This window comes from Akebia trifoliata, chromosome 2, assembly GCF_017979445.1.
Source record: "Akebia trifoliata isolate Shusen 1 chromosome 2, ASM1797944v1, whole genome shotgun sequence".
NCBI lineage: Eukaryota > Viridiplantae > Streptophyta > Magnoliopsida > Ranunculales > Lardizabalaceae > Akebia > Akebia trifoliata.
The window spans coordinates 4,187,027-4,210,722 of record NC_141376.1 but is presented as its reverse complement, the minus strand read 5'-3'; the positions used below and the strand labels follow the sequence as shown (position 1 = coordinate 4,210,722).

At 35.8% G+C, this 23,696-nt stretch overlaps 1 protein-coding gene and 1 pseudogene across 6 annotated transcripts; both read right to left on the bottom strand.

The window, feature by feature from the left end:
- Positions 1–7,398: 7,398 nt before the first annotated feature.
- LOC147408918 (cyclin-T1-3-like) lies at positions 7,399–17,159 on the bottom strand. Of its 6 annotated transcripts, none has more exons than XM_086423641.1 (7): positions 16,603–17,159; positions 12,219–12,576; positions 11,381–11,462; positions 9,986–10,120; positions 9,327–9,502; positions 9,084–9,235; positions 7,399–8,690 (listed from the first exon to the last, which is right to left on the bottom strand). In XM_086423641.1, exons 2-7 carry the CDS (start codon positions 12,443–12,445, stop codon positions 7,630–7,632), a joined length of 1,833 nt encoding a protein of 610 aa, XP_086279767.1. In that variant the 5' UTR covers positions 12,446–12,576; positions 16,603–17,159; the 3' UTR covers positions 7,399–7,629. The 6 variants fall into 6 exon arrangements, with proteins under 6 accessions (XP_086279767.1, XP_086279775.1, XP_086279789.1 ...); XM_086423649.1 differs by having other exon boundaries at positions 12,219–12,564; XM_086423663.1 differs by having other exon boundaries at positions 16,716–17,159.
- A 4,500-nt stretch (positions 17,160–21,659) lies between these two features.
- LOC147408917 (3-ketoacyl-CoA synthase 4 pseudogene) lies at positions 21,660–23,487 on the bottom strand (annotated as a pseudogene).
- Between the last annotated feature and the right edge of the window lie 209 nt (positions 23,488–23,696).

Here is a 23,696-nt window from a genome sequence, read left to right as displayed (position 1 = left end):
CAATATTCTTGGTAGAGGATCCCCTATCAATAATTGATATATTTGATTTAATAAGAGTCTCACTATCCTTACTAAATTAGTATGCATTTCACTCTTACTAAGGATCTTTAGGAATTAGGACCACCTTGTGACAAGAAAAAAAAAAATGATTCAATGCTTCAGGATTGTAGAGGACAAAATAATATGAATTAAAAAAAAATAATTATTATTTTTCATCATTAAAATTTAATTTTAAACTTTAGAGTTAGGCAGAAGTTTGGTTGTCGTTTATTTTCAAAATCTTGGATCAAGCCTTTAAAAAAGTAGGGTTTTTTTTTCTTTTGGAGCTAAATTTTTTGATGAAATTTATCAGATTGCTATTGTGACAATCCATTTGAGCAAAATGACCCTTAGTAAAACCTAAAAAACTTTCTAAGTTAGTAAGTAAAATCTTCTCATTCAATAATTGTTTTGTTACTTAAGCTTGTTTGGTGTGTGTGTGGGTGTGAATAATTGGGCATCAAAGTGGATTGGCATGTCTCACCCTAGATGAGATTAAAAAACGAGTCCACGGAGGATGTCAAAAACTTCAAAACACACACTCATGTGTGCAAAATTTTCCTTGTGGCACTCAATTTCTAACCTGTTTTTGGATTTTAAACTCAACTTCCAATATCTCATTATAACAATTGATGGACACTGAGATGACTTGATCGAGTCAAACCTTTTTGGCTTGTTTAAATAATTTAATAATTATAATGGGCTAAAAATCCCACTAATAGATAACTATCCTTCATCAAAATTTGACTGAGATGGTAAAATCGAGTGGGTTTACTCCCCAGGTCACACCTTCGGATCTCTTTATGCCCTTCCACTTAAAAGTTACAACATTTAGCAGTTCATGCTAGTTGATAATGGTAGACAATGCTCTAATGCATGAGCTTCGAGTTATTAAAGAAGGGTTGAATTTGACTATCTCCTTATAAGTTAACAAGTTGTGTGTGAACTCTGATTCTAAGCTTGTTGTCCAATTTATCTTGGGTCAAGTTATTATGTCTTGGTATGCAATGAGAATAATCAACTCTATCAAGAAGCTCTCAAAGTCATTTCAAGAGGTCAATTCTTATTCATTTATAGAGAAACAAACAAGGTTGTAGATTTTTTGGTGTCGTGATTTAGATTCTTTCAAAATTCAACTTTGTCTCTTTTTAAGTTCCTAACTCAGCTACGTACCATTGTAAATGAGGATGTCGTGGGTAAATACTATGTGAGATTAGTACATGTGGCTCGTTAAAGCAAAAAAGAAAAAGATAACTATCCTTTCAGACTCTTGCTGATGATGTTTGGGTTCTTCTCTTCACTTCAAAAGGTCTTATGATTTTATTCTGACAATTAAATTAAATTTTAATTTTTAGATGGTGTAAGGATCATTTAAGTTGGAATTATGTATGATTCAATTATAGGATTTGATTTTGATTGGTGAAAACGCATGGTAGCCTACATATATCACTTTTAAAGTCAACATGTTCGCACTCTAAAGATTCGTGCACAAGCATAACTTTTTCTTCATATTAATCACGTATTAAAAAAATGTCACAGTCTATCTAATCATTTCTTACATATGTTTGGCATTATAACTTGATGAGAGCTTCACCTTCAAATTTGTTTAATTATCAAGTTTCTCCTAACAATCTACTTGGCCCGTGCACTTCCCTTACTGGGAATGATCTTTTCATGCTCCTACAATTATATATTTATATTTCAAATTATTGGGTCTTCATCATTTGCAATCATCTAACATTATTGTTCATGCTTTACAAGTTCTCGATCATTTTCATTTCAAATTATTGGGTCTTCATCATTTGCAATCATCTAACATTATTGTTCATGCTTTACAAGTTCTTGATCATTTTCATTTCTTTAAAGACCTCAAATTGATTATTGATTAGACAATCAACGCTTGCTATTATTTTAGAATCTAATTTTTCCTCCTTTTTTTCTTGTTGAATCACATAGGTGAACATGATTATTAGCTAATTGAGGCAAATTTGGAGTCTTATTTTCAAGAATAATACTGAAGTGACCTCAAGATTGTACCTCATATCGCACATCCTAATAGGAAAGTGTGTAGGAATCATAGAGGCAAATTTAAAGAGATTTAAAAAGATAAAAAAAAAAGATAATGATTTTGGCAAGGAATATGAACTACTCCATTATTGGTTTCCTAACATTCAACATAGTTTTTTTTTTTTTTTTCTAGAGATCCAACAATTGGGATTTCTAGGAGTATCCTCCCATCTTAGCCGTTTAAATATCCAGCCTGAAAAAAGAACCAATCCATACGTGACGCATAATCAAGGATTAAGGGAGACAAATCCTTACTTGATTCTTATCTTATCATAGAAAACGACATCATACGTAAAACTGTGGGCCCATGCATCACTTAAAAATGTAGCTCGCTTTGAATACCAGAGCTGTCTTGCTATCATCTTAGGTAGGTCGTTTCCGGGGCACGTTAGGTCTCCACATCGTTTGAGGGCCCTCAAAAAATTTTCATTTTGTGGTGAGGGGGACACCATTGGGAGTCACAAAATTCTCTTAATAAGGAACCAAGTAATTAAATTAACAAATTAATTGATAGATAATCAATCCATTATTCATTGAATAGGATGGCATTTTTACCTTCCAATCTTGAAAATAAGATAAGGATTTTAGGGAGGTTAGAGATGATGGGTTTGGGATCCAAATTATTTTTAACATTTCATAATTTTTGTGTGAATTTATCGGAATTAAATAAACTAATCTTTTGTATATCTGAACTTAATTACTGTAAATGTAATTTCTTGTACTACTTTGAGATCTTCAACTTCTTTTACGCTCCTCAAGGTGCCCACAACATAACCTCTTCGACCCTTTAGTCAGAATCGAATATCACAATTAAATTATTCTTTTTTAGAGGAAGAATCGCTCACCTTCAATCTTTTTTCCTCTTAATATTTATAAGGAGGAAACCCTTATTCTTCCGTTTGTCGAGTAGAATATTCCATCTTTTTAGGAATAGTTACCCAAATTAGCATGCACCTGGTTATGCTACATGTCCATATTCATTCTTTGCTTCATGGGGATCTTCCTTCAATCAAGGATAATCCCTTATGTTTTGGATCAAATTGTATATCACCTTATTCTGAATCCCTAATCCTTTGGGATTCAATTCTTGTGTTGTTAACCCATATTGTGGAATATTGTCCGAGTCCGAATTATCATTAGTAACCCGAGGTGGGAATGTTCTAAATTTATTGGTTCGTCGGGTTCTATCACTTTTAATACTCATACTCGAGTGTTAGAGTGAGTCGATGCATATTGAGTCGACAAATGGTGCCTCATGTCGCTATCTCGTGCATTACAAAAAATACCCTCCATAGTTACCATGATTGAATCAATGGGAATTGTTTGTATCACAAATTGGTAAAAAAAATCCAAGGTTACTTGGATGAGTCAACTTAGATTTTTTGGGAACGAGATGGGACAAGTTACCAAATTAGAAAATCAGATAGATGGTAGACCATTTACCTTCATAGTTTGATTATTATCGGGGTGATTTACACATTTCCTTCCTTGTTGTGGTGAATATTGTAGATATCCCTCTACCTTCTCTTATAGATAAAATTGACATAAATTTCCTAATTTTCAAGTTACAATAAAAAATATTTCCAATTTTTTTTAAAAAGCTAGTCATATTCAAATTCTTCAATCTCTTTGGTGAGTTATTTTTATTTTATTGAAGCTCATCTTCAATGCATCATTGTCAACCTTGTCTTTAATCCTTTGAAACAACCCGATTTTTCCTAAGAGCTGCTATTGGCACTCAACTTTTAATTATTACACCCCAATTAAAAATAAAGAAAATAAGTAAAAGTTGGATGCTAATAGAAGCTCTCACTTCAGTTTTTGACTAGATTTTTATTTTGTGAGTTTAAGGTTTTATATGAGCCTAATTATAATTGTATACAACTATGGAGAGTATTTTGAAGTAGTGTTATAATGTTAAGATGGTAATTTGAACCAAACTTTTTTAATGTTTGAATGGTTTATTTTAATCTTTAATAGGGGTGTGATAAGTAAAAGTTGGAATGCCACTAGCAATTCTTAAAAAAAATATATTCCTATCCAAAATTTCATTAATTTTCTATGTCAAAAATCCTATTTTACTCTTAAGGTTTGATAGCCAAGTTAGATAGTATTTTGAAGTAGATAGGTAAAAAACAATTGAAGGTTTCAGTATATGGAATCTCCTTGTAAAACCTTTCAAAAAAATCTCCTTGCAAAAGTATATTTTAAATCAGATCTAAAAGTTTTAGATGACTTAGGCTCTGTGTGGATACACCTTTCCATACAAGAGCAAAAGTTCAATTTTTTCTTGTAAGAATAAAAAAAAAATTTCGTGAAAAACGTAGATTTTTGGAACTTCTCAACAACGATCAAAAAAAATATCTCTTCTGTAAAAGCAAAAATCTTTTCGTATAAGAATAAAGGGTCCCGTTCGGCACCCTAAGTTTTACCACACACTTTAACAAACGCGTTTTGCCTTACATGGGTTAGAAGTTTCGGAATGGACTGATTTTTGGTGAGGATGATCTCTATGGTGAGGAGATCATCCACACCAAAAATCAGCTCATTCCAAAACTTCTAACCCCATCAAAAATGATTTACAAAAAATGGACGATCCACGATTTTTCAACTTGTAAACATGGGGCTAAACATTTCGGAATGGGCTGATTTTTGGGGAGGATGATCTTCTAATCATAGAGATCATCCTCACAAAAAATCAGTCCATTCCAAAATTTCTAACCTATGTAGGACAAAAAACGTTTGTTAAAGTGTGTGGTAAAACTTAGGGTGCTGAACATTTCTCAAGAATAAAAATCTATCTAAACATTTTACTAACTCCTTACAGGAGCAGAAATAGTGCTGAACATTTCCCAGAAATTAGGTAATTTCTTATTAATTTCTTAAAGAAAATTGTCGTCAAAGGTCATGTCATAACATTGAAAACAAACGAAATTATCTCAAATAACAGCCAAATGTCTAAATCTCTCCTACCATTCCGTACATGTGGGCCATGAACAATAATTCCATCCACGCAGAAACTGCCCACCTATTCCCTATACATCAATGTTGGGCCCACATCCAAAACTGTGTTGTAGGCTGTAGCCCACGCTATGATATTTAGTTTCATAGTTTTTGGTTCACTTAACAGTTTAAAAAAGGTTTCTTGAATGCAAAGCCTCTCTGAGCTGTTCGATATTTCAAGCTAATCTTGTTTTCGCTAAAATTGAAATTCTAACAAGTCGTAGTCATGATGTTACAAGCTTTTAAAACCCGGCATCACATCTTGTCAAGTCCCCTACAGAGACCGGGTCGACTCGTCCATATCTTTTCATTTTGGACGAATCAAATCGTTAAAATCCTTTCAAATGCCGTTTATTTGTAATTAAATAACTATTATTATATTTTTAGAGAGATTCTATTGTCACACTAACTTTTTCTAGTGCCACACCAATTCATATGTAAATCACCAAAAGACTAATCACCCCCCCCCCCCCCCCCCTCAACATCTTGGATACCCTTAGAACAACTCCAACCGTCCTTCAAATCTTTATATTTAGAGATGAAGACCTCCAAACTGGATTCCAACCGTTCTTAAAAAATGAAGAAAACTCCTCCATATCATTGTTCTGCATATCTTCAAGGATAGAGGGGAGAGAGAAGATTTGAACGCCAATCAATCTCTATCACTATTCACATTTTTCAAAATACCTATTAAGTCCTTAAAAGTCAATTTTTGTCATTTTCTTTTCAACTTTTTATATGAGTGTATAGTGTTTTAGAGGAAGGAATAGTGATTTAAAGTCCAGGAGTTAAAAAAGTGGTTTGGAGTCTTCGAAATGAAGAAGATACCAATTCGAAAACCCCATTGGAACTGCTCTTAGCAAAAGTTGGTGTGGCAATAAAAGCTCTCTATTTTAATTGTAAGCTGGATTAGTAGATGCCAAGTTACAAAACCTAATCTAATATGAAACTACAAACATTTAAATCATTAAAATTGATTAATTTGAATGAAATACCACCAAACCTAGTTGACTTGGCTGATTGGACCTGATAGTTATTGGATCGGATTTGGATCCTAATGATGGACCTTGAAAGCAATCTAATAAAGTGTTTAATACAATTCTTATTTATTCAGCTTCAGTTTTTATCCGTTCCTAATGTGGGCCTAAACCATTGATTGCCCCAGTAAAATCTATTGATTCACCAGTTCGACAGTTTGCCTACCAGTTTAGTAAAAATGACAGTTATTTAGAAAATATTTTGCCCCCAGAATTTGGTATTTTAAATCAGCTCTCAATAATCGTTGGTTCACTAGTTGGACAGTTAGCCTATCAGTTTCATGAAAACAACTGATCTTTAGTGCGACAGTGAGACCATTAGTGAAGGATGAAAGTTAAAATAAAATCTTGATCCTATGTGTCCAGAAAATCAGACTCCAAATGCATTAGCACCACATACCTCCCCAACCCAAAAGATGAGGCCATTAGTTACTGATGATGTTACATGAGATCACTAGTGAAGGATTATAAGCAAAATGTCTGGAGGAGTCGTGAGTGTGGTATAGATTTGCTCCAACGCTGGCTTTGAGTGATTTCACGGTAGGGCCAAGGAGGAGGTGATAACTAACATAATCACAACCTTACCCCAAAGATTTGGAGTTTGCTCATCGATTATCATTCCTCTATACAATTTTGTCTAATCTCCCATCTATTATTGGAACTACTCTTTAGATTTAAATTTTTTTTTCCACCGCAAGCACGGGGTATGTGGTGAACCAATGTTCAAAGGATTTGAATCTAGGTTGTAGGATCAAACACCCTAAGCCACCAACTTTAGCTACTCTTACAAATCTTTTTTTTTATTCCTGTAAATGCATTCATTTCCAATTATTTATTTTCTAATCTTTCTATTAATCCATCTCAACATCGTTGTCACTGCCATGCTCAATCTATTAATATGATACTTTCTTAACCTTTCCCCATTTAGCTCCACGAAGCATAGCTACTATTATATCTTATAAAAAAATTGAATGTCTTGGATCATTTTAATGGAGGAATGAAGAGTATGGTTAGATTTAACTAAAACTATAAGAGATCATAGTTGTTGGAGAAGGAAACGTGTGCATGAAATGTTTGGAAAAAATGAAAAAAGGAAAATGGGTGAAAAGAACATGTAGAATCTGCCGGGGGGGGGGGGGGGGGGTTGGTTTAAAATAAGTTTCTAATGCATTGGTGATATTCCCTGTTTATCATATATGTAACATCTACCCTAGCAGGAAAATGCCCCAACCATGAGAGAGAAATCAATCCATGTAAACAGGGAATTGCCCTTAAAACTATGAAAAATGTTTGGTGGTTCATACCTCATTCAGTAAGTTTCCAAATGTATGAAGAATAACCAAAAGTGTTAATACTAACCTCTTGGCTTCCCATATGCTTAAATGGAACTTGAGGCATCCTTCCCTCCTTCAACCATGCTAACATGACATGCAAGGCAACCCCAACTCATTCATAACCAGTAAATCACCAGCGCACATACGCCTCACACATGATTTTCTTGTACATGCCTTTTGTAGTCCATTCCTCCATAACCAAGCCGGCCCATCTTACTTCCATTGTCCAAAATATCATGATTATTATGGTGGTAACCTGCCCTGGAATCATGCCGCAGCTTTCCTTCTAACTTATGCTTATCTGGGCTTACTGCCTTACGTTTCTGGTTGTTCAACTTAGGAGAATGGAATCCCTGCTCAGCAACATCAAACGACAACTCCCCTTCTTCCACATTCTCTACATCTGGTTCCCATGACGAGTGCCCTTCCACCCCTAAATTATTTCCATCTCCAATGTCCTGATCTTTTCCATATTTTGGGTTTTGAGATTCTGACTTGTTTGGAAACTTAGACTGGCTTTGCTTCCTCTCCCGGTTTATTTTATCATCCTCTGCTGCCAATTCAACACCGTCTTCCAGCTCTCTCTCAATGAGATCATCCTCATCCATCAAGTCCATTTTTCGAGACACATCACCACGGGACTTCCTTCTTTTCTCAAGTGCTGCCTTCACTTTTTCTTTGTCTATCTGTTTCATAGCATCCTTTGGTGACTGAACTAGAGAACCTTCCCTGCTGCGACCACCAGTGCAGCCAGTCTTGTATTGAGCACCTTTGTTTTTCCGTTCACCTGCTTCAGTGTCTTCCCTTCTCCCATTATTACTATATTGATCTTCTTCCACATGTTGCTCAGGCCCAAATCTAGATGTGTCTGAAGTTTCTCCTGCATTCTCCTTCTGGTCTGAAATAACACTTCTTGCATCCACACTACCATAGTCATTACTTTGACTTTGGTTACTTCTTTTGTGCTCGTCTAGATTATCAGCATATGATGGGCCAGTCACTGACCGAGTCGATGGCATTGAGGTTCCAGGAGTCACCGTAGAAGCCCCCTGTGCACAACTGTTCGGTGAAACTGTTTCCTCATTGGCAGCGGAAGTTTTTGCAGAAGCCCAATGACCAGGCCCACCTCCAGTGCTTCCTTCAACTTCACTCCCCTGGGAAGATGGCAATCGATTTTGCTCATATAGTTCCAACATTTGATTGCTGACCACTGTAAGATACACAAAACCATAACAGTTTGTGAGAAATATAAGTTAACCACCAAGCAGAGACAGGACAGCCTAGCAAGACACATCAACAACATTGCAGACATGCTGGCTAACAGGATCCACCATTAGATGTGTTACAAACCAGATGTTCTATTCCAAGAGATTAATCCTAATCAGATTATTTCTTTCTAGATCATTGCTGTCTTGCATTCCTTGCATCATAAAGGATAATAGAATGATATAAAATGGAAAGAAGCAATAATCTAACTAGACCAAATTTCAGAAAAGGAGATCTCATGGCATAAAGAATTTAAAAATGGTCGATCCCCTGCTGACAGACTCTTTGGTCCAGTGTTTTTGTAATGTTACTGCAGAAAGAATGGGAGGATACAAACCCTCCAATTGACGTGGGGTGACATCAAATTCTTGCCACCAGACCTTCTCGCCATCTGATGGGAGCTTCACTTTGAGGAACTTGGCAGCAAGGAAGATGGCACCAGCTGCAATGTGGTGGGGCTTAAATTGCAGGCAGAGCGATGTGCGCAGCCTGCACGCCGCTTTCCAGTGTGTGAACAGAGAGAAGGAAGAAACAGAATTGACATCATCACGAATGAAGAGAAAAATTAGATATATCATACCCATCGTTGACAAAATTCCATGCAACCTGGGCAAGGGCATTCTGGGAAACTTTGAATTTCTTTATTGCTTCAACAAGAGGTTTATAAGGGTGGAGTACATTGAAATCAAAACCAAGAGTTGCGAGTACAGCCCTCTCTCCAAGTAAAATCAGCTCTTTTTGTCGTTCGTATACTTCCTGCACATTGGATGCAGCTAAATAAATAATCATAAAAAGGTTGATATGAACCAGAAGAAACTAAGGGCACATCTCCTCATGTGATGCACATGGACTTTCAGATGGAGGTGGGATTGGAAAGGTGGAGATCATGGTTTTAAAACTCATTTTGACGTCTCGTCCATGAACGAGACCGAGTCGTCCAATTTTTTCGAGTCATCTCGTTCAACAATGAACAATGGACTGGTTTTTTAGCATGGTTTCACTGTTGGAGATGACTGGTCAATCCATCTCGTTGGTGGACGATACTGAGACAAATTGGACGAGTCGTCTCGGTCTCGGACAAGATTTAAAACCATGGTGGGGATTCATGTCGCTATTAGCATCTAATACAGAAAAAAAAAAAAGTTCCGAATACAAATTCAAAAAAATTAGAAACAACTTTGACCAAATGCGAAGGTAGATAACAAAATGGGTAAAAAGCATCACAAAGAGGAACAATACCTTCTGCTTGATTCTCTGGACTGCGGAAGGATCCTTTTTGTTAATTATTTCGTAGGAAACAAGGATAACATCCTTTAACGGTCGAGGAGTTTCTTCAACTTTTCCCGCAAGGAACATACACACTGTTGCAATGGTCTGAAAGGCAATTTAGGTTAGGTTAGGCAATAAAGTTGATCAAAATGAAGAAATGCTAATAAGAGCCAAAACCACATGGATTGTACGAGAAAGTGTTACACCAAACAAGAGAGGAAACCAATGTACTCATTGTTTAGACTGCAAAGATGACCACCAGACAATGGCAATTGGCATGCAGTGTACAAGTGAAGGGCAGGCTATCGGCAGGCTATCTGTTTTTCATTTTTCTTTTTTTCTTTCGTTTTTTTTTCTGATAGGTAAGCTGGACTTGAACCCATGACCTCAAAGTTGCTCTGCAAAGTGTCAAACCAACTCAGCTCTGGGTCTAAGCCCTAGGGTGGGCCATCTTGGAGATCTCCTAGTTCAGAAGTCAACCTAGTTAGATGCTCATGGCAAACTGACATATCAAACTAAGTCTTTTGATTTAATACGAGGATAAAACATGGTTACCCATCCAAGAAAATAATATGCGGCGCTTACTTCAACAGACTGGTCAAGAGAGATAAATCACCTCGATCTCACCACAAACCCCGGTCTGTAGTTTGAAAACTTCTAGCCGATGTGATCATAAATCTGCTCCATGCAACAGTAAATGAAAAAACCACCACTCCAATTCTTACCATTAAATAGAATGACAAGATGTTACCTCCTAATAGACTAGGATTTCCTTTCGGACAACCCTATGCAACATTTAAACAACATTTATACTTTAAACTTGTAAGATTTTGAACATTTTGAGGGGACCTAGAAACCTTTAGCATCTTAGATTGGCCACACTGGCAGAACTTTGAAATGGGATCGTTGTGATGGTGTTGAAATATATGGACTTGCTTTGGATATGACAAGCATTAATCTGAGGTTACAGGGCCTATTTGAAAAATGTGTTCCTTTTATGGAAGTTGTTTGATAACTACAACAGCATTATATGGTTCATCTCAGAGCAAGATCTTAATGCATTTTGGTTGATAATGTTGTGGCAGAATAAAATTACAAAATTGGTTGAATGGGGGACGTTTTCATCACTTGACCTCTCACGAGGACTGTCTGCATTGGTGCTTTTAAAACATAACAACCATAATTAGTTATAATTATCCTAGAAATTAACCAAACAAATGCAATTATCCATGCTAACATAATTTCTAGCTACTATTCCAGCAAAAACTGAAATTTAAATAAAGATTAATATCAATAACTTTTCTGAACAGCTAAAATTTAGATAGAAACGAGGAATTTAATTTGGAACAAACAATAAGTACTCACCCTCCTCTCGTTCTTTGCGAGGGACTGACGAAGGAAAAAGCGATGGCAAAAAATTATTGCCGTAGCTATTGTAACCTGGGGTCTGCATTTGAAAAACATTTCCCATCAAACTCAGAAAACTCTTTGCCCATGTTTTTAGATTAATAGAGTGAGGAAAACACATCCTCAATATATGATAGAATAAAAAAATTGCTATCACATCTTTAAAATCAAACTATCACTAAAGACGAACACACGAAAGACCTTCAAAGGTTTTTTTTTTTTTGGTTTTGTTTAAAAGCACCAAACTTAAACAATAGACAATGCAAAGGGCAATAATACATGTCAAACCTAAGTTTCAATACATGGATAGTTATTCATAACAACACAAACTACTTAAGTATTTCAAGTGTTGCAAATAATACAAAACATATAAAATACTACGACCTGTGAAGAACCATCAAGAAACTATTCATCTTTGGTTAGCCATGAAAATAAACTGATTTCATCTCCCACCAAAACATTTTCTACTGTGAACATTTGGAAGACAAGAAAGAAATTTGTAGTCTTAAGCACAAACTTGATGTAAAAACTATCACCAAAACTAAAGCTTTTAGGCTAGTGGATTCTCTGACTCCCTGATTGAAACTAATTAACATTCAAACCTCCAATAGATTAGTTCCAATAATATAAAATGGTTGGATTTATCAAAAAAATAAAAATCAATGGTTGGAGTGGAACTTGTAGAGAGACAAAATCTCATTTGAAAAGACAACACATTTAATTCAAGTAGTATATGATCAAAGAAAAAGGAGATACAGATATTTCAACAGGAAAGATACACAGTTCAGGAACATACACTTTAAGCCTCATGCCCAAGTCCTGTAAAAATGTGCAGTATGACTTGCGTAAATAAGTCTCCTTCTTCAAGTCGATGCCATCTCTTCTAGATGGGGAGTTTTCTTCAATTTCCTTCCGAGATAAATACCAACAGCCAACTTCCTCTGGCTTCTCTTGAGAAAAGCTGCAAGGCCCACCTTCGACCATTCCATGGACTGTAGGATCCCCAGGCAACAAGCTAGCCATATATATTCTTTTCCAAGATTAGAATATTATAAAAAAAAAAGACTACTCCTGGGAATGCTAGATCAAGACTTCACTGTTAACAAGTACACGTACACATCATCATCATCATCGAGCACTTCCTGACAATGGAACTACAGACAAGTCAGTAACATAGAACCATATGATTATTGTGCTTGATGAAAAATATCAGATAGGCAATGAGGTACATAGAGCTCTAGTAATGTGTCCATATTTTTTATTCAGAACTCTAAACTTCAATATGCAATTCATCAATCAATACATGCCAAAAGTCATATTACCGTCAACAATCAACAAGAGACTATGACAATCTCACACTCAAGGTACCATGGCCTCATCAATCACTACAACTCACCTCTGGCTGGGATTTAGTCAAGATGCAAGCACTCTCTTGCACATAATTAATATTTTTTTTCCTTTTAAGAACTGGACAAGTAATCATGAAGGAACCTATTTTCTTCTTTTAAAGAGAATTAATAACGGAAAAAGGAAAGGGAAACATATAGGATATCATGAGAAGACATTAAAATCCAGCCATATATTTAGAGGCACCAAAATGAGCTAATCTGGATATAAGAAACCCTACCAACATAACTGCAAAAGAAAAAAACAGATGATCTAAGCAATGAGTCTAGGACGATCAATGCTATCTCCTGGCTGAAAGAAAAGACTAGTCAAAGTTCTATGATCTTCCTGCTTTTCTATAACTCTCTCACCATAAAACCTCCAATTTGCCTTCCTTGGATCACAATATAAAACTTCCCTATATAGGATTCATTTAGCTGACACAAATCTTTGGGATAAGGCCTTGATGATGATGATGTATTATTTTGGTAGATAGACTTGACTAGTATACGATCTGTCAGCATTAGATGTGAACTCCTGTCACAAAACTAGCTTCAAGAACCCACTGGGTTTCATATCTTCTAAATTGGGGACAAATGACCAGATCATAAAGAAAAGGGAGCATCATCCCCAAACCACACACCTAATGTCAAAGTCATGCCTCTTATTCACATCAGGACATCTAATGCCAAAGGTGCATAGTATTGACAAATGAAATTATTCAAATGCCACATAATGACCCTCCTGTACAAATGAATATTAACACATCAAATGACTTATTCTTAACATTTTTTTGGATAAGTAATAATGTATGTACTAACAGGGAGAAATCGCTAAAAAGATGTACAAAACCTTGTTAGTGAGGCAACCTACTGAGAATACAAGAAAAACGATGAGTTATCATCCCTCGTGTACAAGATATCCCCATTAAGCATGAACATTTATTTATCCTAAAAATGATGGTTGGCATCTCATCTTCCTTGGCCTCAACATTGTGCAGTCTCACACTTTCACTCCTCACGGAAGAACCAACAAAAAGCAAACGGAAGCATTTTCCAAACAATGCAACCTTTACAGGAAAAAGCTACCATCTAGAGAGAGAGAGAGAGATCAGTTAGCATTATCACTCGAGATCTCATATTGTGGTGAATGATTAGATATATGGGTTCAAATAAGAGTAGAGATTAGGGATGTCAGTCCTCACTTGGCGCAACAAAAAGTTGTTCCATTGGTGGCATAATGAAATATTAGAAAATGAGTTAACATCTGCTATCACTATCTCCATCCACGTTCTTTTGGGTCTTTCCTTTAGAACCTTCAACTTTAATATATCTTTTAATCGTGGCTGTTATCGGACTTCAATGAACATGTCCAAACCATTGCAATCAACTTTCTATTAACTTATCACCTATTGAAGCTATTCCTACATTTTCTCAAATGCATTCGTTTCTAATTTTGTCTTTTCCCTCATCCATTTCAATATCCTCATCTAGGCTATGCTTAATTTATTAACATGATGTATGCTACTTGACTGCTCAACATTGCGCTCCATAAAGCATATCTAGTCTTACTCAATGTTGTTAAATAGCATATGTGGCCATGTGTGACCAGCACACGTTGTTCGCATATGCCATTTTGCACATCGCATATGCGGTCATATATGTTGCAAGGGAAAAAAAAGAAGGGAAAAGTGCATAAAATGCTGAGTACTTTTCTTTTTCTTTTGAGTCTTGAGAGTGATTTAAGTAAAGACTTGAACTTTGAGAGTAATAGTGTAAATAGAGATTATAGAATATTTATAATTATGTGAGAATGTATTAGAAAATGTAATGAGATTTAATAGTTGGAGGCTTTGTGAAGGTAAGAAAAAGATTAGAAGGTAGAAGAGATGTTATAAAAGGAGTATGTGGGTAGAAGTGGGATATTTATAAGAGAAAAATGAGTTTATGCTAAAAAAAAGAATAAAATCTATGTCCAAAAAGTATGCCATCGCATATTGTGCAAATAACATACTTTTGTATATGCGATGGTAGCATATACGAAAAATAGTTTGGAAATGGCATATGCAATCGTATATGCGATCACATTTGACAACAATGGTCTTACTATCGCCTAGCAAAATTTTCCTTTTCAATTTGACTAGTATATGTCTATCATGTAACTCTCTAGAAGTACACCTCCACTTCAACCATTCAGCTATGAGCTCATAGACAACATCTTCCCCAATCTCCCCATCCTTACCTATAATAAATCTGAGATAACGAAAATTGCAACTTGAGACTACTTTTGAATTATCAATGGACATTCCTCTTCCCAGGAGTCACTACTAAATTTACACCACACATGTCCATGGTGCATGGTGGATGGTGCATTGTAATTAAAGCAATCAACATTCATCAATATGTTATCCATATTATTTTTTGTGCTTGTTTGCTTATCTAATTTACATTTTTTTTCTATTTGTATATAAGATTGTCAATAGGCCCGACTTGAACATGTTTTTTCCTTGTGGATGAAGCCCATGCCTAGATATTTAAGACCAACCCGGCCAAGCCTGAATGTTGAAAAGATTTTGAGTTAGCCACAACTCAATATGAGACAGATTTGAGCAATGAAACTACAGGTGGTGGGAATAATCAAACTAAATAATTGATGGATGTTTGTGTGGAGTAGCCAAAGATTTTATAGTTGGCCTCTTTAGGAAACATATTGTTTCGTAGCTATTTCCCACTCCAGTGGAAACTAAGAACTTTAATGAAACTAAATCTTCAATAAAGATTTAAACCTTTACTTAAATTCTTTATAGACCCACTTGAAGTGGAAGGCAATTTCTCTAATGCGATTTCACGGAGACAGACAAACCTTCAAGCCCTTGGAGGTTTGGCAATACCTATATACAATTGAGTGTATTAGCGATATAGCAAATGATTTAACATTTTGTATTAATCATTGCACACTCTACGATTGCTAATGAGAAAACGGACTCTCTCAGGACATGAATGTATGTAGTACATTGGAGACAACATCCCCTGGTTTATTCAGTTCACTATTAGTGTAATTGTTAAAATTATTTTAAAATTGTTCGCAAACTCCCTAGAATAATAGCTATAGGACCCCCTATGGAGAAAACTCTCTTTCTAAAACATGCACAAGGCTACAAATACTGCAATGATGGGTATTTTTCATCAACCAATTTCCTGTATCGGATGAGTAAAACCTTTTTTTGGTAGATTGATTTGAGGGGGATATGAATGGATCCACACAGTTATAAATAAAAAAATAAAGTAGATTTTGGATTTTCTTGCATGGATTGGATGGAGATTGACATCTGGATTTTGAGGTTTAATGGCAGGAATTTGGACACCTAAATAAAATTCCAATTTTATTTGAAAAACTAATTTTGCTTCTTCGTCGTTCTCCTCTTATGAAGACAAACTGAAAACCTGAGGTGTGAGATGGCAAGGGCCGGTAGGCAGAAGGAATCAGTACTCAACCATGTGTCTCTTCCTATACCATTCCTCCTTCGAGAATTAACCCGAGAAATCTAGGGTTTGGAAACAACCCACTACGAAAAATAATGTTTTTTCTTCACCAGCTAAAAATCCTTCTAAAAATCTTTCACGCATTAACATTAGCAATATTCATCTAAATCATAGAAGAATAGTGTAAGAACATAAACTAATTCTCCTAAACCCTAGTTTTCTAGTACTGCTTTATAAGTAACAGTCGTTAATTGTATCAGTGAATGAAAAAGAACATCTATATGAAATAAGAGGAAAAAAATCTATACTGACCTAGAAGAAGGAAATCATGTGCCCCTGCTTTGGGTACGACGAGTTTCCGGAAAGTATACAAAACCAATAAAACTACACAAATAAAGTCTTCTCAGAGCTAAAATCAAGCTCACCAAATCAATTCGAACCCTCGAACAGACGAACCTGTGAAGAAGACTTTGAATACTAAATCAACCTCGAAGAGCCTTTTTTTCTGGAATAAAACACCGCTAGTGTCACTCGACCGATCGATCTGAGACAGATAATCCACCAATAAATCGCTTTTACAGACCTTCACTTAGGTTTGCTATAATATAAGAAGAACTAGAAGTCGATGCCCTAATCAAAGGCCGCCATGAGATCTGCAAGTCTCCTCGAAGAACTCTCCAACGCAAGAAAAGCCCTGTACTGCGAAAGGAGCTCTAGTTGCTTGGCAGTAAATGAAATGTTACCGCCACAGACGATAGGAAGACCTGTTTATAGTGATGCAGTCTGTGACAGCGTTCTCGCATGGCAGTCTTCCACCTGTATTGGCGGGTGGGTCTATTCACACACCGAAATTGCAACTGCCACCCACTTTCTTTTCATACCACCTTAACTTTAAAATAACCATCTCCCATGGTTTTTAAACTCGGTATCTCATCTAGTCTCGTGCAACTCCGATACCGAGTTGACTCGGATGAGACATCCCGTCTCATTTGAGTTGTCTTGTTCAATATTGAGACAATGATTTTTAACAATTTAAAAAAATCTAAAAATTTCTGAAAAAATTCAAAAAATATTTCTAATAAAAAATAAATCCAAAAAAAAATAAAATTAAAAAAAATCGATATGAGGGTGAAAGAATAGAGGGTTGAGCCTTTAACTCGTTTGTCTCGATTAACTTGAATGAGATTTTGAAAATCTCATCCGATACGTCCCATTTAACTCATGAGTTAATAATTTTTTACATTGTCTTGTTTGTATCGTCTGAGACGACTCGCTTATCTCATGATACGTGATCATATTAAAATACTTTGTAAGTTGGTCCCGTTCGACTCCGATACCAAATTAACTCGGGAGACACGTCTCGATCTCAGACGAGTTTAAAAATCATGATCTACACACTTATATTAGATGTACTTTAACTTAAATCACTTACTTCACCCATTTAAAGGTATCGAGCCATTTTTCTTCTTCTTCCTCCTCTCTTTGTCATTTATTTTTCTTTTTTGTATTTAGAAAGATTTCAATGAGAGTTTTAAATTTTGATCTTATTTATTTTTCTTATCCTAACACTTTTAATCAAGTCAAAGTTATTCACAAGAAAAAAAATTTGGGAGGTAGAAAGTTTTGTTTGATAAGTACTTACTGAATGTGTTTAATAATATTCGGTAGCTCCCTACCAAATGTAATAAAATAAGTTCAGTTTGAATCTACCAAGCAGAATTGTCAAAAAATCTTTGATGGCTTCGATTCAAAATCATTGTTTTGAAGTTTTAATAATAATTTTTTCATTTCTTTGATGATTAAATGCAAAAAAAGAAAAAAGAAATTTTAACGAGATAAAATGACTTGAAAAAAGAATTAAAACTTAATTTTCATTTATTCAACCTCTCACAAAACTTAAAAGAAGAAGGAGATGAAAAAATGAAAAAAAAAAAAAAAAAAAGGAGATGGAAGGACTAAGAAGACAATTTGGATTTTTTGTGTTGGTAGATGATGTATGCAATAATTGATTTTAAGTGGGTGCAATGAGTTGTTTTGATGGTGCAAATAGACCCACCCATAATTGATTTTAACACTTGGAAGATTTAGGCTAAACTCAAATTCTCTAACGAGTTTGCCAATTTGAATTAGGACTCTTGGTCTTTTTAAGAACCCATTTAGGCACACTTAAAAAAAAAGAAAGATATATATTACTTTTGAAAGTTGAAAAATTAAAATTTTATTTGGATTAATTTTAAAAAATAACTAAAAGTAAAAAATCTTAATATTTAAAAAAAAAATTACTTTCTATTTTCTAAAAACCGTTTTCTCTCCAAATTACTTTATTTCACAGTTACTAACTACTTTTTTTACTTTGTATCTAAACGTTGACTAAAATTTGGGCATTCCAACTATTTTGAGTTCTTTTATTGCTTGTATAAAAGTTATAAATATATGTTTTTTTAGATTTTAAATTTTAATGATTCATAAATGATATTTTTTCAATTATGTCACCTAATAATATGTAAATTTAGTTGTGTACTCATCAAACACATGTTACCTAGTTCGTTAACCCAATTTGAATTTGGATTAGCAATTTGTGTTTCACTCTAACTCATTGGCTTATCATTTTTTAGTTTGTTTTGTTTGACTAATTTATTTCACTTTTGCATGCATATATACATAAAAATATATAGAGAGGGTCGGGATTTATACTCAAGGAAAATGAACTCCTATGTTCACTCATGATCCCAACCGTGTACATTGATAATCCAACAATTAGGCTAAAAGATGTATCTCAAGAATACATCACATATGTCTAAGATAAATCCCGACAATTGGATATTGCATTTACATGACTGAGATTGTGAATGAACATGTAAATTCCTCGTATATATATATATATATATATATTGAAAAAGGGAAAAGAGAAGATAATAAAGTTGGAAATTATTATTGAGATTCATGACGAGAATAAATATAAACCCTACTTGTGAGGGGATAAAGATTAAGACAATGGGGGTTCGTCTTATTTTATTATATATACATGCTTGTTGACATGATCATTCTCTTTAGAGTTAGAAGATAAAAGACAATAAAGTTGAAGAGGGTATTATTAGAAAATGGGGAGAAGAGGAAAAATAATATATAAAGTTAGAGGATATTTTTGGAATGTGATGTAGAAGAGGAAATACAATAAAGTTGAAGGAGTATTCTTGAAAAAGAGAAAAAAAGAAAAAGAAAATTAAAAGTTATCTGTGCGATTTGTGATGAGGTTAAAACTCAACCTCCCTTTATGGGGAATAAAGATTGAGACACTGGGGGGGACAATCATGTTTTATTATAGAGATAAGGGTTCACTTGTTTCATGAATCTAGATGGATGGATTTAGGACTAAGACTCATAGTTCGATTGGTTGATAAATTACGATGCGACGTTGAGGTCGCAGGGTCAACTCTAACTTACCTATAATAAAAAGGTCGAGATGTATTTAAGAGTCCGATGGGAGGGTGAGAGGCGCTCCATCATTGATAGGCGTTAAAGTTTATGATGCTCTGCTCCTTTTTCTAATGACTTCCATATATCCTGGCCTTCCCTGTTTCTCTCATTTGTTTTCTTTCTCCATTCCCTTTATTTATGGTTTATTTTATTGCAAAATACTTGCCTCAACTTGTCTCTCCAACAACATGGCCGTTGGGATGTTATGGATTCCTAAGAAAAAGTGTATTCATCCCTAGAAGATAAGAGCTACTTTCTAAGAAATCTATTTTTTTCCTCTTATACATTCTAACAGTTATGTTTTTCCTTTTTCAAAAGAGGGGGGGAGGGGGGACAATCATGTTTTATTATAGAGATAAGGGTTCATTTGTTTCATGAATCTAGATGGATGGATTTAGGACTTAGACTCACAGTTCAATTGGTTGATAAATTACAATGCGACTTTGAGGTCGCAGGGTCAACTCTAACTTACCTATAATAAAAAGGTCGGGATGTATTTAAGAGTCCGATGGGAGGGTGAGAGGCGTTCCATCATTGATAGGCGTTAAAGTTTATGATGCTCTCCTCTTCTTTCCAATGACTTCCAGATATCCTGGCCTTCCCCGTTTCTCTTATTTGTTTTCTTTCTCCGTTCCCTTTATATATGGCTTATTTTATTGCAAACTACTTGCCTCAACTCGTCTCTCCATCAACATGGCTGTTGGGATGTTATGGATTCCTAAGAAAAAGTGTATTCATCCCTAGAAGACAAGAACTACTCTCTAAGAAATCTATTTTTTCCCTCTTATACATTCTAGTAGTTATGTTATTCCTTTTTCAAAATGGAGGGGGGACAATCATGTTTTATTATAGAGATAAGGGTTCACTTGTTTCATGAATCTATATGGATGGATTTAGGACTTAGACACATAGTTCGATTGGTTGATAAATTACAATGCGACTTTGAGGTCGCAGGGTCAACTCTAACTTACCTATAATAAAAAGGTCGGGATGTATTTAAGAGTCCAATGGGAGGGTAAGAGGCGCTCCATCGTTGATAGGCGTTAAAGTTTATGATGCTCTCCTCCTCTTTCCAATGACTTCCATATATCCTGGCCTTCCATGTTTCTCTCATTTGTTTTCTTTCTCCATTCCCTCTATTTATGGCTTATTTTACTGCAAAATACTTGCCTCAACTCGTCTCTCCATCAACATGGCCGTTGGGATGTTATGGATTCCTAAGAAAAAATATATTCATCCCTAGAAGATAAAAACTACTCTCTAAGATTTTTTGCTTTTCCTCTTATACATTCTAACAATTATGTTTTTCCTTTTTCAAAGGGGTAAAAAAAAGAAAGATGATAAAGTTAGATGAATATTATTGAAACATGGGGTAAAAGAGGAAATATAATAGAATTGAAGGGATATTATTGAAAAGGGGGAGGAGGGGAAAGAGTTTAAGGGGTTAAGAAGAAATTTTCATAGCGGCGGGGGGGGGGGGGGGGGGGGGGGGGGGGTAGGGGGAGAACGTTTATATACCCAACAATTATAATTGGAGTGGGACTCACCGTTTGTTTTATCATATAAACTAGAGTTTGCTCGTTCTTACGTGCGGTACGAGCATTCTCTTTGGGATTAAGTTAGTAAAAGAGAAAATATAATAATGCTAGAGGGGAATTATTGAAAAGGGGGTAAAAGAGGAAATACATTAAAATTGGAGGGGTATTATTGAAGGGAGGGGGGAAGACAATAAAGTTGAAAGAGGTAAAGAGGAAAGACAATAAAGTGGGGATAGCGCTCCATTATAGTTGGAGTGGGACATTTATACCCTAAAACTATAGTTCGAGTGGAATCCACCATTGTCTTTGTTAATTACATCAATTCAAGTATTTACAAAAAAAGTTGGTGTGGCAACAAAAATCCTCCAAAAATAGAAGATGAAGAGGAAAAGGCACGAATTATACATAATTACAAATCATTGTCAACAAGAGAAAAGACATGAAGGAACTAACTATTCACATGAATACCATCACAAGGCTACGCAGCTAGAACAGTACATCCAAACTACTACAATTCAAGAACAGCAATCCAAGAATTCATGTAATTTTAACAGACACAAAGAGACGGTCCAAGACATCACGGTTTGGTAGATCTGATAACTAGTATCCATGAATGAATATTGTTTCGAACTGGATTGTGGTCGTGCTATGGGGAAATTTGCACTGGATACTTATCGATGCAATCTTCCCATGGACCCTTAGGAGAAGGCTTCACGTCACGAAGAGCTTCCCATACCGCACTATTGCACTTGAAACCACTTCCAAATGCAATCTGCCATATACGATTGCCCTTATGCACTCTTCCTTTCGCTTCAATATAGCCAAGTTCATACCAGATGGAACTCGATGATGTGTTCCCAAACCGATGGAGCGTCATTCTAGAAGCTTCAACATGTATCGGTAGCAATTGAAGTTTCTTCTCCAACTCATCGATCACACCCCTTCCTCCAGCGTGTATGCAGAAATGATCGAACACAAGCTTGAAATTGGGGATATAAGGTTTGACACTAGCATTGAATAGCTTCTTGGCCATGAGAGTGGCTAGGAAGAGAAATTGTTCCTTGATTGGGAGTACAAGTGGGCCCAATGTAGTGATGTTGGTCTTTAGAGCTTCTCCAGCAATCTCCATAAGATCCTTCGATAGGGAGACACCGACTTTGCCCGTGTCATCCTGTTCTTGCTGAACACATCGGAATGACTTATGACAGGCCCCACGGTGCGTCCTCACAACATGAACTAGCTTATACTTAGCTCGTTGTCTGTCGATAGAATTATTGGAAAGAAGAATTGCAGCGCCACCAATGCGGAATAGGCAATTAGTAATGAGCATCGATTTCTTGTTCCCAAAATACCAATTTTGAGTGATGTTCTCAGTGCTCACAACTACTGCGTACGTGCTTCCATGAACACAAAGCAAATCCTTAGCAAGATCAATAGCGATCACTCCAGCGCTGCATCCCATCCCTCCCAAATTAAAACTCATTATATTACCTTTCAAATTGTACTTATTAACTATCATGTCTGAAAGAGAAGGGGTTGGATTAAATAAACTACAATTCACTACAAGAATCCCAATGTCTTGGGGATTAATAGAGGTATTAAGGAACAAAGCATCCAAAGCACCAATATGACCTGCTCGGCCTCTTCCCTTGCTGCAGCCATGGACGTGCATGGAGGGACATAATGCAACGCTTCGGAGAAGTAAGTCTCCTCACCAAGCCCAGAACGCTCAAGGATCTTGTGTTGGAAATTGAGCGAAGATTCATCAAAAGTGCCAATTAGTCTAGAATGTTTCATGAACTTATGGAACGAGGCTTGAAGGTGCGAAGGTGGGTGAAAACAGGCGTAATCAACGAGGTAGATAGGCCGAGGCTGGTTCATGACGTAGACAGTGGACCCGAAAAACAGAAAAGCGAAGCAGACTATAAAGCTGGCCAAATTGCACTGAAACTCAAGAAATAGTTGATGGAGATCCTCCTCAAGGTTCATATGGACAGCCTTAATTACAATTGCAACCAAAAGAGGAATAACACATAGGTTTATTAATGGATGAGTCATCAAATAATGGTAAACTAACTTCACATATTTAAGATTCACCCTAGTGTCGTTCTGAGATTCTCCACCTAGTGAGGCCATGGTGGTTAGACTTCAAACACTAGTACCAAATATAAAACTGGATTGGTGTTACATATATATGTGGTGGAGGAGAAAAAAATAACAAGACTAGCTAGGTGAAGATTGCCAAAAATAATTAAATAAAAATTTGGAGTTCGGAGGGTTTGGAGTAGGTAGATACAACTGTGACGACGACCAAAGCCCATCCAATCTCGTGCACCCATGTGAAAGCGAATGGACACATGAATTTAGAAAGAAAATCTGAATTGGGGTGCC

Coding starts and splice junctions, on each gene's coding strand:
- LOC147408918 (XM_086423641.1), bottom strand. CDS start 12,445: ATGGCTAGCTTGTTGCCTGGGGATCCTACAGTCCATGGAATGGTCGAA. Junction 9,503..9,985: donor TCCAGAGAATCAAGCAGAAG/GTATTGTTCCTC, acceptor TCCAATGTGCAG/GAAGTATACGAACGACAAAA. Junction 8,691..9,083: donor CACCCCACGTCAATTGGAGG/GTTTGTATCCTC, acceptor TGTATCTTACAG/TGGTCAGCAATCAAATGTTG.